At 34.3% G+C, this 15,030-nt stretch overlaps 2 protein-coding genes across 4 annotated transcripts; both read left to right on the plus strand.

Moving 5' to 3' along the window:
- Positions 1–208: 208 nt before the first annotated feature.
- LOC139857824 (uncharacterized) lies at positions 209–3,209 on the plus strand. Of its 2 annotated transcripts, none has more exons than XM_071846661.1 (2): positions 209–347; positions 1,412–2,966. In XM_071846661.1, the coding sequence occupies exons 1-2, from the start codon at positions 334–336 to the stop codon at positions 2,256–2,258; spliced, it is 861 nt and encodes a 286-aa protein (XP_071702762.1). In that variant the 5' UTR covers positions 209–333; the 3' UTR covers positions 2,259–2,966. The 2 variants fall into 2 exon arrangements, with proteins under 2 accessions (XP_071702762.1, XP_071702763.1); XM_071846662.1 differs by having other exon boundaries at positions 232–347; positions 1,396–3,209.
- A 1,450-nt stretch (positions 3,210–4,659) lies between these two features.
- Positions 4,660–14,166, plus strand: LOC139857123 (uncharacterized). 2 transcript variants are annotated; one of them, XM_071845847.1, is made up of 23 exons: positions 4,660–4,950; positions 5,089–5,448; positions 5,600–5,732; positions 6,038–6,216; positions 6,575–6,648; positions 6,780–6,815; positions 6,902–6,992; positions 7,125–7,184; positions 7,672–7,873; positions 8,049–8,242; positions 8,527–8,631; positions 9,334–9,444; positions 9,753–9,818; positions 9,903–10,001; positions 10,766–10,996; positions 11,081–11,293; positions 11,617–11,919; positions 12,060–12,241; positions 12,474–12,576; positions 12,722–12,867; positions 12,949–13,028; positions 13,436–13,608; positions 13,715–14,166. In XM_071845847.1, the coding sequence occupies exons 1-23, from the start codon at positions 4,720–4,722 to the stop codon at positions 13,829–13,831; spliced, it is 3,489 nt and encodes a 1,162-aa protein (XP_071701948.1). In that variant the 5' UTR covers positions 4,660–4,719; the 3' UTR covers positions 13,832–14,166. The 2 variants fall into 2 exon arrangements, with proteins under 2 accessions (XP_071701948.1, XP_071701949.1); XM_071845848.1 differs by having other exon boundaries at positions 8,052–8,242.
- The last annotated feature ends 864 nt before the right edge of the window (positions 14,167–15,030 follow it).

Raw genomic sequence — 15,030 nt, forward strand, 5'->3', positions numbered from 1 at the left:
AGACTAAGCGAAATACAAAAATGACTACCAAAGTAAGTATTTAGTGAGTAAATGGGCCTATCTGTAAGCCCGACCCATATTCACCATACATAGATATCAGATATATGGCCCACAAGGAATAGCGTATGATAACTACAGTGAACCTGCGATCCAGCAGATTATTTTAATTCTCACACTTGTAAGCATGTGGTCCCAAACTGATCACCGTTACATCTTTTCGCCGATGTTTTCTCTCTCTAAATCTCATAATTTCTAGAGAGAGAAAAACACAGCACTGTGTGAAGAAACTGAAAATGTATCTCTGAATCCGGCGGTGTCTTCGATGTTCAGCTTATGTTAATTATCAGGTAAATAAATTCTTTTAATATATAGATATATATCTGGCTGATACAAATCGGTAATACGGTCTGTGTATTTGTGACCTAATTAGGGTTCTTAATCATTTCTATATTGTTTTGCTATTGGTTATATCAGTTTCGTTTATTAATTTATATGAAACTTTGCGTATTCTAATCATTTTTCTAATCAGATTTACAATAATTTGTGATATCTTATGCTGCAACTTGAATTTGAGCTAATTGTAAGCCTAAATATATGTGTTGTATACGCATATTTCACAATTTTCTCATTACTTTGAATTCAATTGTTAAGCTTGAAAAGTTCTGTCATGTATATTGATTATTAGGATATCTGTCTGAACACTTTTCAAAACATATGATTGAAAGATGAAGTAAGTTGTGAACGTTTGATATTCCTTATGGGACTTTTGTGGCTTGTTTATGACATATTTTTATCGATTCTAATCATGAAAGAGTATTGAATTGGATTTTTTTTTTTTTTTTTTTTTTTATAAGCAATGGATACTTGTTCCCAGTGAAAGGTCTCTACAAAAAAGAAGCTAGTGGAATAACCATGAATTTTAATGATGTAATATGGTAATCTCATCGTGGTCTCAGCTGGATCACACAATTATTGGTGTTTTAATGATAGGATCTATGTGTTTTATTTTTATTAATTTTTATTTTTTTTATTTTTACTTTTATTTTACGAAAAGTTCTATTGTTTCTAACATGTCTTCTTTGTGGTTTGGTTGATGTGTTAGAATTTCTGTGTAATGTGACTCCAAGAAAAGAATTTGATTGGGTGATCAATTATCTTATAGTTATCATCTTCATTTTTGTTTCTTGACTTCTGTCGTTATTCAGCTAATTTGTATGCCATCTGTCATAATATAAATCTAAAGTAATGTTAGGTGAACCTTAGATTATATTGTCCATACTTTTGTACTTACTTGGACTAGTGACATATTTAAAATTGACTCACTTTTTCTATGTGTCTTTTATGCTTATATGTCCCTTAAATTTATTTTGTTTTCATTAAGCAACACTTTTGAAGGTTTTCTATTTTGCAGAAATGGATATGACCATCTGATTTGTATAAAAAAAAAAACTTTCGTGATCAACATGTGGGGTTTTGCTTCAAGCGCCATTGTTGGTACCTCTGGACTAAAGCATAATTCATTACGACCCACTCAAGCTTCATCCGACTGCTCAGATGATGAGATTTCAGAAAACACCAGTGGAGAAGAAGGTTTTGAGTGCCCAATCTGTTGGGAATCTTTTAATATTGTAGAAAATGTGCCTTATGTGTTATGGTGTGGTCATACTCTCTGTAAGAACTGTGTCCTCGGACTCCAATGGGCTGTTGTGAAACTACCGACTCTGCCCATTCAGCTCCCGTTTTTCATAGCTTGCCCCTGGTGCAATTTGTTATCGTTTCGGTTAGTTTACAAAGGGAACCTCAAGTTTCCGAAAAAGAACTACTTTCTTCTTTGGATGGTTGAAAGCATGAATGGTGACAGGGTAAAGTCCCATTCCTCTTCCTGTGGAGACCACATACCCGGGTCTTCTTGGTCATGGAACCGTGGTTGGACCACCGGTCAGTCCAGCCGGGCTAATACCATTGTTGGTCCATGTACCCGTGAGTCTGACCATAATCATGAGTCTCGTGTTACTCAGTCCAACCCAGAAAGACTCCACTCGTCTCTTCGTAAATCTCTAATCTTTTTTGTTCATTTAACGGCTAAGTTCCCATTGGTCTTTATATTTCTTCTTATTGTGCTATATGCCATCCCTGCTAGTGCAATCATCTTAGCCATGTACATACTCATTACAATTCTGTTTGCCGTTCCGTCTTTTCTGGTTTTATATTTTGCATACCCTAGTCTTGATTGGCTGGTTAGGGAGATCATTAATTAGTGTTGCAAACGGTTGACGTTTGTAGAAAAATGTCTACCCTTTTGCATCCTAAAAATGAGCAATTTGTCGAACAAACTTATTCAAATTTAAGTTCAGAACATTTGAGTTTGTACTTGAATGATAAAATGCCAATATATTCAAGTTTTGTTCGGTGGGTTTTTGGTTGTTCATGTTTCTGTTCTTGTATTATACTATCATCTTTCAATCAAGATTGTTCTGTTCAACCCTTTGCTGTGTCAACTAGGAAGAAGACAATTAGCAGTCTGTAAGTGAACTGCATTGGCTGCGGCATTTACTGGAACGTTTAATTTTTTTGGGGGTCGAATATATGAATGTATAAACATGTAATTTTTGATCTTATTCAAGTTTGTGCGTGTTGACAAGTTTGTATCTAGTTCCTTTAAAGAACAGAGAGTTCAAGAACAATGATGGGACACATTTACTCAAATGGTTAATCTGTGTACGAAAGCATTTGGATGACACTTATGAGGGGAATGGTGTTTATAAGATTCTGTTGGTACCACTGTTTTGAACTTAACATGGATCAAATCATACACTCACATATTAAGAGTACACCGATTGTAGGTTTTACATGAAATTTCAGTTCCGTCCTTTGCTTTTAAAAGTTTTCAGCGCCGTCCTTAAGATTTGCATGACGATTGTAGGTTGCATATGCTACAAAATGAACCTTGCAAGACAAACTGATTGTATCAAGTTCCTCATTGATCAGGTTCTCTGTGTTGGATCACGGTCGTTATCTTTGATTTTAAGAATTTAGGGACGACACCTTCAAGAAGCCATATAAACAAAAAAAATAGTGTAGTATATTGTATATAGTAGAAAATATTAAAGGGGATTGGAGAAGCAAACACATGGGGTATAAAAGAAGTCTTAACAAAACTTAACAAAATGTGATATTCATAGAAAGCAGTGGAGGAACTTGAATCCGAATACAAATAGAATGGATGCAAAAAATTCAATAAATTTTTTATTGTCAGCGGAGTTAAACACTAATAAAATCTTATCTTTTAGTAAATTTTTTTTATCTTTTTTGTGTTATTTTTTTTTCCTGAAATTCAGATGGGGCGGATGACCCTCTCCGTCTCCACTAACATACACCACTGATAGACACGATAAAGATAAATCTTACATCAAATAAATGTGTTCATCTCAATAATATTTCGTTTTGAGGTTCTCCAAAATAATAAGAAAACCCGGTTAAGACATGAATATAATGAAAACTCACTAATACGGAGTATATGATAACAAACTAATGAAGGTAGAAAACTAAAAGTTTTTAGATTCGACTATAATATCCCATAAGAATAAATGATGAAAGTTCACTAATACATAATCACAACAATTTTGATTCTTTCGTTAGGGCAATTCATCAAACACATAACGTGAAATAAAGCTAACCCTTGTTTTTAACTTGTTCATATATGTGATTACATACTGTTTCAATTTCAAATACTTATCACTTTTATTTATTCAAATATCTCATTTTATTTGTAACCCTATCACAACATCACAAATGAAAAAACCTAGTGTGTAGATTGTGTTATGGTTTCAGAACCACTTAAAAATAGAGAAGATTCAAAAGATTACACGGAAACATGATAGAAAGAATATGATAGCCGAAAGTTAGCCGACATAACTATAAGTTCATGCATAAAAGATTAAACGCAAACAGGAAAGAAAGAATAGGACCGCCGAAAGTTAGCCGACATAACTATAAGTTCATGCGTAAAACTCACTCTAAACAACTAACTTGAAAGAGAGGAACAACCAAGTTTATAAGTCAACGTTTCGTCGCTTAACTAACCTCATGTAGGATCATAATATATTTGGACTAAATTAAGAATGAAATAATTTACGGAGTATATTTCTATTTAATGACCAATATATACATACTAACCATATATTATTATGTACTACTATTATTTATGTTGAAGCAAATAGATAAACGAACGTCTTCTTTCTCACTTTTCGTCGTATCAGCCTTCTAACCCCATTACTACTTGTTAATCATTTTTCTTTCTTTCTTTCTCTTTACTTTCCTTACGATACGAAAATACATACGTGTAAGTTAATTTATGGAGATTTGCTAACGACGGTCATAAGAATTATCATTAAGATGCATAAATAACTTGTATACAGAGGTTACGTTTGATTTTAATATAATAGCTTTTGATTTGTGTAAGCTTTTTATGCACTTAACATAAGCTCTTAAGTCTATCTTTAACATTTTTCTAATTTGCATTACATGATCCATCAATTTTTTGCTTTCAATCTCATTGTTTTCTACTTAAAAGAACTCAATAACACGTAAGCTAATTAGCTTTTATAAAATGACCTCTACCAAGATCACTCACCAACAAAAAGCACTCCCAATAATTTCCCGCTCGCAGTCAAAACCCCAACGTCAAACTTGAACTCGCCGTACATATAACGCCGGCGAATGGAATCAATCCCTCTCGCCGTCGAGACAAAGCGGAAGGCACCTGACGATAACATCTCCGGCGAGTCCTTTACCCTAGCCAAGTGCCAAAAACTCTCCCCTGAAAAGTTCACCGTCCGTCTCGAGATTTCCTCACCGGATTCATTTTCCGTCAAGCCTCTTCCCGTCGACGGCTTCAAATTCCCCGGAGAAACCGCCTGCTTCGAAAAACTAAGCGAATTCCTCCCTAATGTATGTATTAATTATTGACTTAATTCACATTATGTATTTATCAATAATATAATATAATTTCTAATAGTTTAATTAGGGTTTCAGTTAAATTGTAGAGTATAAGATGTAAATAACATCATGTAGTTTTAATTCATTTAGGTGATTCCAACTCATTACACACAAAATCGGCATGTTAGAGGTGAGGCATGTGTTTACAATTTGAAAGATTATGATGCAGTTGTTAAGTTGTTAAAGTTGGGGCGTATCGAATACGAAGATATACCTTACGTAACGCGTAGAGCTATTACTGTATTGTCATGTCCTTACGTTGAAGGACGATGGGAGCCTTGTAGGCCGGAGCATTTATCTGATGAAAAAGTAGGGGAGTTGATGGGGAGAATTCCGAAGTCCTTGTTGGATGTACTGCTTCCTTTTCAAGTTGAAGGTGTGAAGTTTGGATTGCGTAGGGGTGGTCGGTGTCTTATTGCTGATGAAATGGGCCTTGGGAAAACACTCCAGGTGAGTATAAGATGAGAAAATTACATGTGTGCTGCTGTTTCTTATGCTGTATGGGTTCATAGCAGTTTATGGTTCAGTTTAATTGTTATGTAACATCTGTCAGATTAAGGGATACTAGACTTAGACACTTAGTTGCTTGCTTGGTTTTCAGGCGATTGCAATTGCAAACTGTTTCATGAATGAAGGTCCCATACTAATTGTTTGCCCTGCTATTTTACGATATACATGGGCAGAAGAATTGGAGCGGTGGCTTCCATCTTGTTTGCCCTCTGATATTCATCTAGGTAACCTTATAAATTTTGACTTATGTTTATTTAAAATTTGAAATATTCTGTTAAATGTGATGTTAATACTTTAAAGGTACCACATCCACTTCACATTAGTGTTATCCCCTTTGGAACCGAGTGGAAATTAATTACAGTTGGTTCAATAAGAAAATGACAACTGTTTGGATGAATTGCAGTTTGGATTTTGCTTTCAGTTTCTATAATGATGCACCAAAGTAGTCTTATTATCATCATCTAGTAATGCTATGAACTGTAACATCTGATAGCTGATGTTTTGCTTCGTCAATCAACTCATCTTACAGTTTTTGGACATGTAAACAATCCTGCGAACTTAGCAAGGTTTCCAAGGGTTGTTGTTATTTCCTACACGATGCTGCACAATTTGAAGAAGACCTTTTCAAAGCAAAAATGGGCCCTCATGGTCGTTGATGAATCACATCATGTACGTTGTACAAAACGAAAATTGTCAGAACCAGGAGAGGTATACTTAAAATCCAATTGGCATTTGGCTCTTCTTGACTTTTAATATACTTTATGCAAGTAGCATATAGAGTTCTCTCTTCACTTGTACTTCTATGTAATAATCTCATGAAATGAAACACTGTATGTTTCATATCAATAGTCGATTAGTCTCTTTATTCATCATAAGCCAGCACATAGCATCTCGTTTGTATATAGTCTCGTGACTTCAATTCGATAGATAATCTTGGTTTGACATATGACATTTGCTTCTCTTGTAGTGTATGTACCTTGGTTTTTGTACTGATCTTTCATACTCTCTGTTTTTTTTTTTTTTTGGAGTATATATCTTATTTTTATTTTTTATAAATATCTTTCAGACACAAGCTGTACTCGATGTTTCGTCGAAGATCAGTCGTATAGTTCTACTTTCCGGGACTCCTTCTTTGTCAAGGTTGTGGCTAAACAAGTGTTTCTGGATGATTAGCTTATGTTATCAAGTCCTATAGTACTTAAGCAATCCATTGTCTTTTCATACTTATACATCTAACTATTTTCGTCTTGTATCCTCCTAGGTGCTAATAGGCCATTTGACATCTTTCATCAAATTAACATTTTATGGTAACTAATGATTATTTCTTTTATATTTTCTTAATTTTGTGGATATTTATTTGATCATTTATTTCTTAACAATTTTTTTGGGCTAGGCCTGGACTGCTTGGAAAGGACAAGCTTGCATTTGCGAAAATTTACTGTTCCATGAGTACTGTCAAAACTAGGCAAGGGAATATCTATCAGGTAGCATTTGCTCGTCCTTATTATGCAATTATATGATACTGCCAGGTCTCTTGTTCCATTCAACCCGGATAACCGCTTTTGCTGCTTTTTATAACTTCATAAAAAACATATAACACACTTTCACCCTTTTAGGATTTTTCGAAGGGCATTCGTTTGGAGGAGCTGAATGTGTTACTGAAGCAGACTGTTATGGTTCGTTCCCATTATTTGTGGTCTTCTTTAGTATTTTGTTTTGCTTCTTAATTAGATATTCTATCCTAGAGTGTTGCAAAAGTAATTTATCTTAAATTACCCTTCACCCAAACTTGACATTGTTTAAATCTGCAAGGATTGGGTATAACTATTTCATATGAAAAATAGGATTTTCTAATATGATATTTACTTAATCTTTAGATAAGTATAGAGTAACATATGAATCAGATTGTATTATAAGGTCATATTTTCGAAAGTGAACCCTTACTTGCTACAAATAATATTTAATGACTGGAAGTAGTACTGGAATCTTTAAAAATATGCAGTATGATCATATATGAGGTTAAATATTGAAAGAGATTATTTGGAAAGAAAATAGAAAGTTGTGAAGTGGACTATTTCGGTATGGAGGGAGTAGTTTTATATGGGGTTGATCCATGAATATTGAAGGTTATCTTCAGCATTACAGTTCATTTATGCCATGTAGATAAGACGCTTGAAGGAACATGTCTTGATGCAATTACCACCCATACGTCGACAAATAATTAACTTAGTGTTGAAGAAATCAGATATTGATTCTGCAATAGCAGCTTGCTCTACGACAAATAATGACGCTTCTATGGCAGATGACGTTGCTACACGAATTGATGTTGATGATGCTCCATCAGATGAGCTTGATACAAATGATGGTAAGAGTAAAAATTTCAGCATTCCATCTGGCTGTGATAATTTTATGCTTTTAGCCAATTATCATTTTTGGGCTCTATCTTGTAAATATTTCATTAACGCAGATAAGTCTCGTACAATTTTCGAATTCAGTAAGCATCTGCGGTAGTAACTTTTTGTTATTTTAATTGCGTTCAGAAGATGCTGCTAGTCACAACATTTCGAAACTATCCAATCAAGTTATCGGCATTGCAAAACTATCAGGATTCCGAGAGTGGCTACTTATGCATCCAATTTTTGCCGAATCTGATGATGAAAGTTTTGAATCAAGTCAAAGTTCTCATAAAATGATAATTTTCGTTCATTATCACAAGGTTACAGATCGAGTACAGGTGTGGAAGTCTTCCTTTATCTGTTTAGTATCATTTATATGATAGCTAATTTGTTCATGCGAGTAGAATTCTATTTGAATGTCAAAAGAGAGGAAATGAAGAGACAAGTTTTAAAGAGAGAAAACAAACATATCTGATGTCTTTTTAATAATAAATGAACTTGATTCTAACAATCTGTGTTCTTGTAACCTTCGCATTAGATACGTGATCAAATTTGGTTTCCCCCTTTCTGAATATACTTATACATTTCAGTTTGTACTTATTATACTGTCTTTTAACCACAGGAATTCCTGTGTGAAAAGGGGATTAAATTTGTACGTATTGATGGGCTCGATAAATCTGCTACAGATAGACAGCATGCTATCAGTTCTTTCCAACATTCAAAAGAGGCACGTTAAATATGCTTTTTATTATTATATTATTAGTTTATTTATTTAGTTATTTGTATATTATTATTAATTAATAATAATAATAATAATAATAATTATTATTATTATTATTTTGTTGTTATAATCATTAGAAATTAGAATAAAATGTTGGAGGTGCAAACCAAAGTCCCACATCGGTCATGGGACAAAACAAATGTATGTATATAAGTCTAAGGGGAAGTCCCTCTATCACCAATTGGTTTTAGAAAAGGATGGACTCTTGGACTTATATTGCAGGTGATTGTGTTTGGGCTATGCGATCCTTACATAAAAGGCCCTGGCTTTGCGTTATATGAGGAGTCCATCACCCTCGAGGTTGTCGGCTTAACTCTCGTTGGAGACATCGTGCATATATGATGTGTTTATGTGATATTTTGTATTTTTTTTTTTCTATAAAAATGTTTGTAGTATATAATGAAATTACGTATAGCCAAAGTTTTAAAAAACCTTACGTATAGCCAAAATTAAGTTTCTACATGATATAAAGTATATACTATTGCTCATGAAATATACTGATTGATTTTCAGTATGATGGTGTAAGAAACTTTCCCTGGGCTTTTTGATATTGGACCTTAAGTTCACAAAAGAACAGTAACAATGATGAAACTACAACTATACTACACAAAGTTATTCTGTATACTCACGGTGAGCTTAACTTTTCAGGTCAAAATTGCATTGGTTGGGATACTTGCTGGGAGTAGTGGACTTGATCTGTCAGCTGCACAAAATGTGGTGTTCTTAGAATTGCCTGACAGGATATCTGACTTCCAACAGGTCTGTCAATATTAGACTAAGTTCAATCCCACCCCGTTTCATGTTATTGTTATATTGTTCAGTGTATTTCGTAAAATTCTTGGGTGAACAACTTGTTGATGGTGTAAGTATGCGTTGTATTTATATCCGGGCTATCTAGTTGCATATGTTAAAATAATGTAACTTCACGTCTTCTTATGTATATGTTAAAAACAACAGTTTCTCGTTGTCCAACATATTTACATGCATTTCTTTAGGTAAAACCAGCTAGTTTGATAGTTTATATTATTTTAATTCGTGGTTGATTGATGCAATTGTGAACATTGTAGGCTGAAAGCCGAGCTCATAGGCGCGGTCAAACTAAAGCAGTAAATGTTTATATATTCTGTGCCAAGGTGAGCATGCTTGTGTATCTTGATAGTTTCTTCAGTATGTTTGTATTTCTTTAACTTTAATGGAAATTTATGATTTGTTTCCAGGACACTTCAGACGAGTCCCACTGGAGGAGACTAAATAGAAGTTTGCACCGTACTTCATCTACCGTTGATGGGAAGTATGGTTCAAAGAAAGAGATCATGGTACCTTGATCAGTTCCCTTTTATTTTTTTATTTTATTTTTTTTCTATTCAATCAAAATGGTTGAATCCTCTCTAGCAATGGGTTTCTAGATACACTAAGACCAGCTTTAACTTTACCAAGTACAAACTCAAAAGAGGTAATGATAATCCTTGCAAATCGGAAAGAGGTAATGATATAAGGTCACCTTTATCTAGCACAACTCAAAGTTATCTGTTGGCAAACCTACAAATATCAATGATAAGAAACCGACAAGGACACTCAACCTCTGTTACAAACGTATAAGAAAAAAGTAACAATGGAGATAAAGTATGGAATTTGTGAACCCTGCTGTAATTTAAGTTGAAACACTATATCATATGTTTATATATATATATATATATATATATATATATATATATATATATATATATATATATATATATATATATATATATATTAATCGTATACTGTGAAAATTAAAAAAAAAAAAAAAAAACAAACAGTGGGTACTAGAGTAAGCCATTTGACTAAAAGTTAAAAATCTATGGTATTCACCTACCATTTGAGACCCACTTTGTCCTTTTCAATGTGTTTCAAATCCCTTACTTTCGCATATCCAAAGATTAGATAAAGGTTCAGTGTTAGTTGTATTTGGTTAAGTGTAAATGTATCCAAGCTAATTTTTTTAATTATTGTGGACGAAGGGACTCTCTTTACAATTGACGAATCACTGTTTTTAATGTCCTGCATACTTTATGGAACAGTTATTCTTGTGTTTCTGCAGGTTGAAGATGTTTCTGAATTTGAAACCGTTAATGAAAGAGACAAAGAAGATAATTTGGTCTTCGAGGGGGAAACCGGGGATGAGTCTTCTGCCATTGAGCCAGTTATATGCTCTCAATATGTACCCGATGAAGATATGCAGTCTGATGCTGCTGATGATGGAAACACTGGTTCAACAAGTGAAGATGAACGTTCCTTTGGTCCATTTCTCAAGTACTGTTACAAGAAAAACGTACTCACTCCAAAACCCTTTGATAACAAGTTAATTTACGTGACCTTTCGAATTGAATGCATTGTAAATTTGATTGATTGACAGGCTCATCTTGTTCCTGATAAAAAAGAAACTGTGGCTTCTAAAGGAATAGTTGAAGAACATACCCATGAAACTAGGCAGGACCATAGAGCTCTTTCACATGATTTGCTTGCAACTGACAAGTCAAATGTGATGGAAATACCAAGTGACCAGGAACCTAATGATCAGGCTGAAAATGACCCTGGCTGTATCCCAGTGCATTCTCTTCGCTTTGAGGTATGTTTTGATTTGTGTGTAAAAATATTCTTTAAGCTGTAAGTCTTAGACATACTGTATTTACGTATACATACCCTTTGAGATATATATAAATGCTTCAGGTTGAGTATTTAGCCCATCAATATAAGTTTACATTATATACCCTTTTTTTACCAGGTTCTTATTGTCTTAGCCTGCTTAAACTTTTATAGTACAATTCATCTAATTGTTTTTTTTTTTTTTTGGTTATGATTGTTGAAAGAAGTTTGCACCGCTAAACTTAAATCTGTGCTATTATCTGTCGATTTCAATCTATAGTCAATCTGTTTATTCTTTCCTTTCAGGTCAGCAAATACACCGGAAGAATCCACTTGTATTCATGTATCCATGGAACGGAATCAAGGCCGACCCCATTGTTCAAAAATTTTCGACCAGAGGAACTTGAGACTAAAGATCCATCAGTTGATGACAACATGTCTCGTAAATGTGGCGATGACGATTTGATATACAAGCCTGCTCTTTTAAGTTTTGTCAGAGAATGGAACAATCTCAGACCTATTGAGCAAAGAAATTTATATAACAAGCCTCTTCAACTTCCTTTGGCTGTTGAGTTGTGTTTAAATGAAAGCCAAAACCATGATAAAGAGGTATGTCTGAAAGGTCTTCATTATTTTTGTTATATTCTGGTAGAGGTGGCACAACAAGTGGGTTGCTTAATGGCTAGTTTATCATATATAAATGCATGTATATGGCTACTTGAAGTAACCAATTAATTATTACTAAACAGGGATTACTAAAAGGAGGATCTAAGAAGCGTGGTACATCGCTAGATGATATAAGTAACCCCCTGCCCACAAATGCTGCATGGAAGACTGTTTCTCTCTTTCATGGCAAAAAAGAGAGACAATACATGCAGGGTTGGACAATCGAGAATGAACCACTCTGTAAACTGTGCCAAAAAAATTGCAAGTAAGTCGAGTTGCAATTAACATAAGGGTAGATGTGGTAAGTAATAGTTTGGGCCAGTATGGATATCTTGTAATTCGGATCCAGCGTTTGGGTAGACTGCAACCAACTATTTGCTCTTTCTTTTCATACTAGAGGTGGGACTTTCGACCTGTCTCTAGTAAATGGGTTGAAATTGCCTCTTACTAATTCTGATTCTTTCCAAGAATGCAACTAACTATACTCACACTTTTAGGAAAAAGTGTGCCAAGAAGCCTGAATATTTTGAGGATTTGTTTTGTGATCTTGACTGTTATGAAGAGTATCGCTTAAGAACTAGCAATAGACACCTACGCAAGGTCAGTTACATGATTCCAGATGTCATCGGGGAAATTTTATTACTATATTTTTTTGAGGAGAATTTCATAAATGATATGTTCCCTGCTATCTTTATCTATTTTTTGGTAGGGTATTTTATATTAGTTGTAACAATATGATATGCAGGGGCTTGCTCAAATTGAACACGGGATATGCACAAGTTGCCATCTTGATTGTCGGAAGCTTGTTAAGAACCTTAAATCTTTGTCACTTGAAAAGCGTAAAGAATTTATCATTAGAGAAGCCCCGAGGCTAACAGCACGTAAAAATTTGTAAGTTTGTACATCGTGTGCATTATTGTTTAAATCTAATCATATTCCCGATAATATATTTTCTTACCTTAATGTATGTAGACTTGAAAAGCTTATCAATGATCCAACAGAGGGCAACGCATGGCATGCAGATCACATTGTGCCAGTATATAAAGGGGGAGGTATCTTAAATTCTTACTTGAATTTTAGTATAATAATGTTCAATAAACTATTTGCCGCTATTGTATCATCATTAACCTGTAGTATTATAACTGTAACCTGTTCCGTATTAAGGAGGCGTTTGGATCGCGTTTTGAAACTGATTATCTGAAATTGCGATTTGTAGACACATCAATTAGAACTTCCCAAACACTATATATCTTATTGTTACATCTTCAACTTGCAAAAGCTCTCAAATTAGTCAACTATAAACACGATTGTTTAGCGCCCATTGTAATATATCTGATTATCTTATTCCAATAGATCTAAACCCTTGACTTTCTCTTTTAGAATAGCTAAAACTGCAATTTCCTCTGATTAGATCCAATATTGAAACTTCATTTGAATCTTCTATGTGATCCATTTGCAGGTGAATGCAAACTAGAGAACATGCGGACCCTTTGTATTGCGTGTCATGCTGAAGTTACTGCAGCTCAATGTGCTGAACGTCGCTCAGAAAGAGCCAAGGCTAAAAAACAACTTAACCGTTTGCTGGCCAACCTTAAAAATGTTGATGACACCGCAGAGATTGTCAAACGAAAGGTAACATTTTAGTAGCTTCCTGCCCATTAGGCACGTTATAAATTAAATTAACACAGTATTAAATCCTTTAGAGTTTTTCAACCATACTGATTAAAAATATCATCAGGAACGGGATGAAAGCATCATGCTTGATAGTGAACTTTTTGTCAATGTCCCGGGAAGTGCATACAATGTAACTAATACAGAGAGCTGTAGAAGTGAACAAGGTGAAAAAGGTTCATAAGATGCGAAGTTCTTGAGTATATTGTTGATATCTGAAACATTTTTTGAGGTATCATTTGCATCTTAGCATGTGGTTAGTATCTGGTAGCTTGTATGTACCATGTGTATTATGGCTGCAAGCGAACTATAAATTTTAAAGATGTGACAAAAAAATACCATAGTCGGGTTCCGGCTCACACCTGGACCAGTCTTCTCAATCATTAGTTACAATTTCGATTGGTCTCGGTTCTAGTCTGTTACGAACCGGCTTTTGGGCATTTGCAGATGTTTGTAATAATCTCGGTGTGAAATATTGTAAAATGGTTACTTCATAGACGTCTGATTAATTCTATCATTATAAGCATATCAGTTAAATATTTTGTTTGATTTGAATCGAATCTTGTTTTGCGATAAACTCAAAATGTTCCGTTAAACAAATCTCATCATTTTGGTTTTTCGTTTCAGAGCTAGGAAATGTTGAAGTTTCATATTTATAAATTTTGTATAGAAAATGACACCTTTCTTACTAGTTTCCAATAAATGTATACAGTAATATTTAATTGCTTGTGTACCTACTAATCTACTATTATTAGATGTGATAAAACCCCGTATTTAAGGGTTGTGGTAAGATTGATGATGATATGGTAAGGTTGTGAACAAGGGGCGTAGTGCTGTAGTGGGAATGTTGTGTACTTGTGTTAAAGAGTTAATGTTGTGATTGATGTGATGAGGTAAACTCCATTTTTTTTTAAATAGTCGGGGGAAAGAGAGAAAAAGATAAGAGAAAGAGAGAAAAAGAGGATTGGTGTTATCGCTCTGACACCTGAAATCGCCGCACAAATGTCCCCATAATGCAATATTAGGGATGTTCTAACGTTGTATAATGCTCTATCAGGGATGTTCTAACATTGTGATATTGACACCTAAATGCAAGTTACATTTGGTGCACGTGTATCATGTTTGAACAAATTCACAAATAAAGTATATTACTCCGTATTAATTGCTGGGTATTATAAAATTATATTCACAATAAAAATTATTGTGAACAAGGAGGCTTTTGCGGCTTTCGATGTTATGATGACGAGTATGGTAGAGGAGAGCGAACCGGTTATCGCTGCTCTTATAAATCCTAGCGAGAACTCGAGTGTGTCGTTTTAAAACAAGAATCAACAAAAGAGGAAGAAAAAATTGGTTCAAGGCTCAGAAATGGAAGAATTTGGC

The sequence above is a fragment of the Rutidosis leptorrhynchoides genome, chromosome 7, assembly GCF_046630445.1.
Source record: "Rutidosis leptorrhynchoides isolate AG116_Rl617_1_P2 chromosome 7, CSIRO_AGI_Rlap_v1, whole genome shotgun sequence".
Taxonomy (NCBI): domain Eukaryota; kingdom Viridiplantae; phylum Streptophyta; class Magnoliopsida; order Asterales; family Asteraceae; genus Rutidosis; species Rutidosis leptorrhynchoides.

What these genes read in the sequence shown, in the direction of transcription:
- LOC139857123 (XM_071845847.1), top strand. Translation starts at nt 4,720, where the DNA reads ATGGAATCAATCCCTCTCGCCGTCGAGACAAAGCGGAAGGCACCTGAC. An exon ending in GGCAAGGGAATATCTATCAG is followed by an intron (nt 6,993 to 7,124) that starts GTAGCATTTGCT and finishes TCACCCTTTTAG; the next exon opens with GATTTTTCGAAGGGCATTCG. An exon ending in AGGTTACAGATCGAGTACAG is followed by an intron (nt 8,243 to 8,526) that starts GTGTGGAAGTCT and finishes TTTTAACCACAG; the next exon opens with GAATTCCTGTGTGAAAAGGG.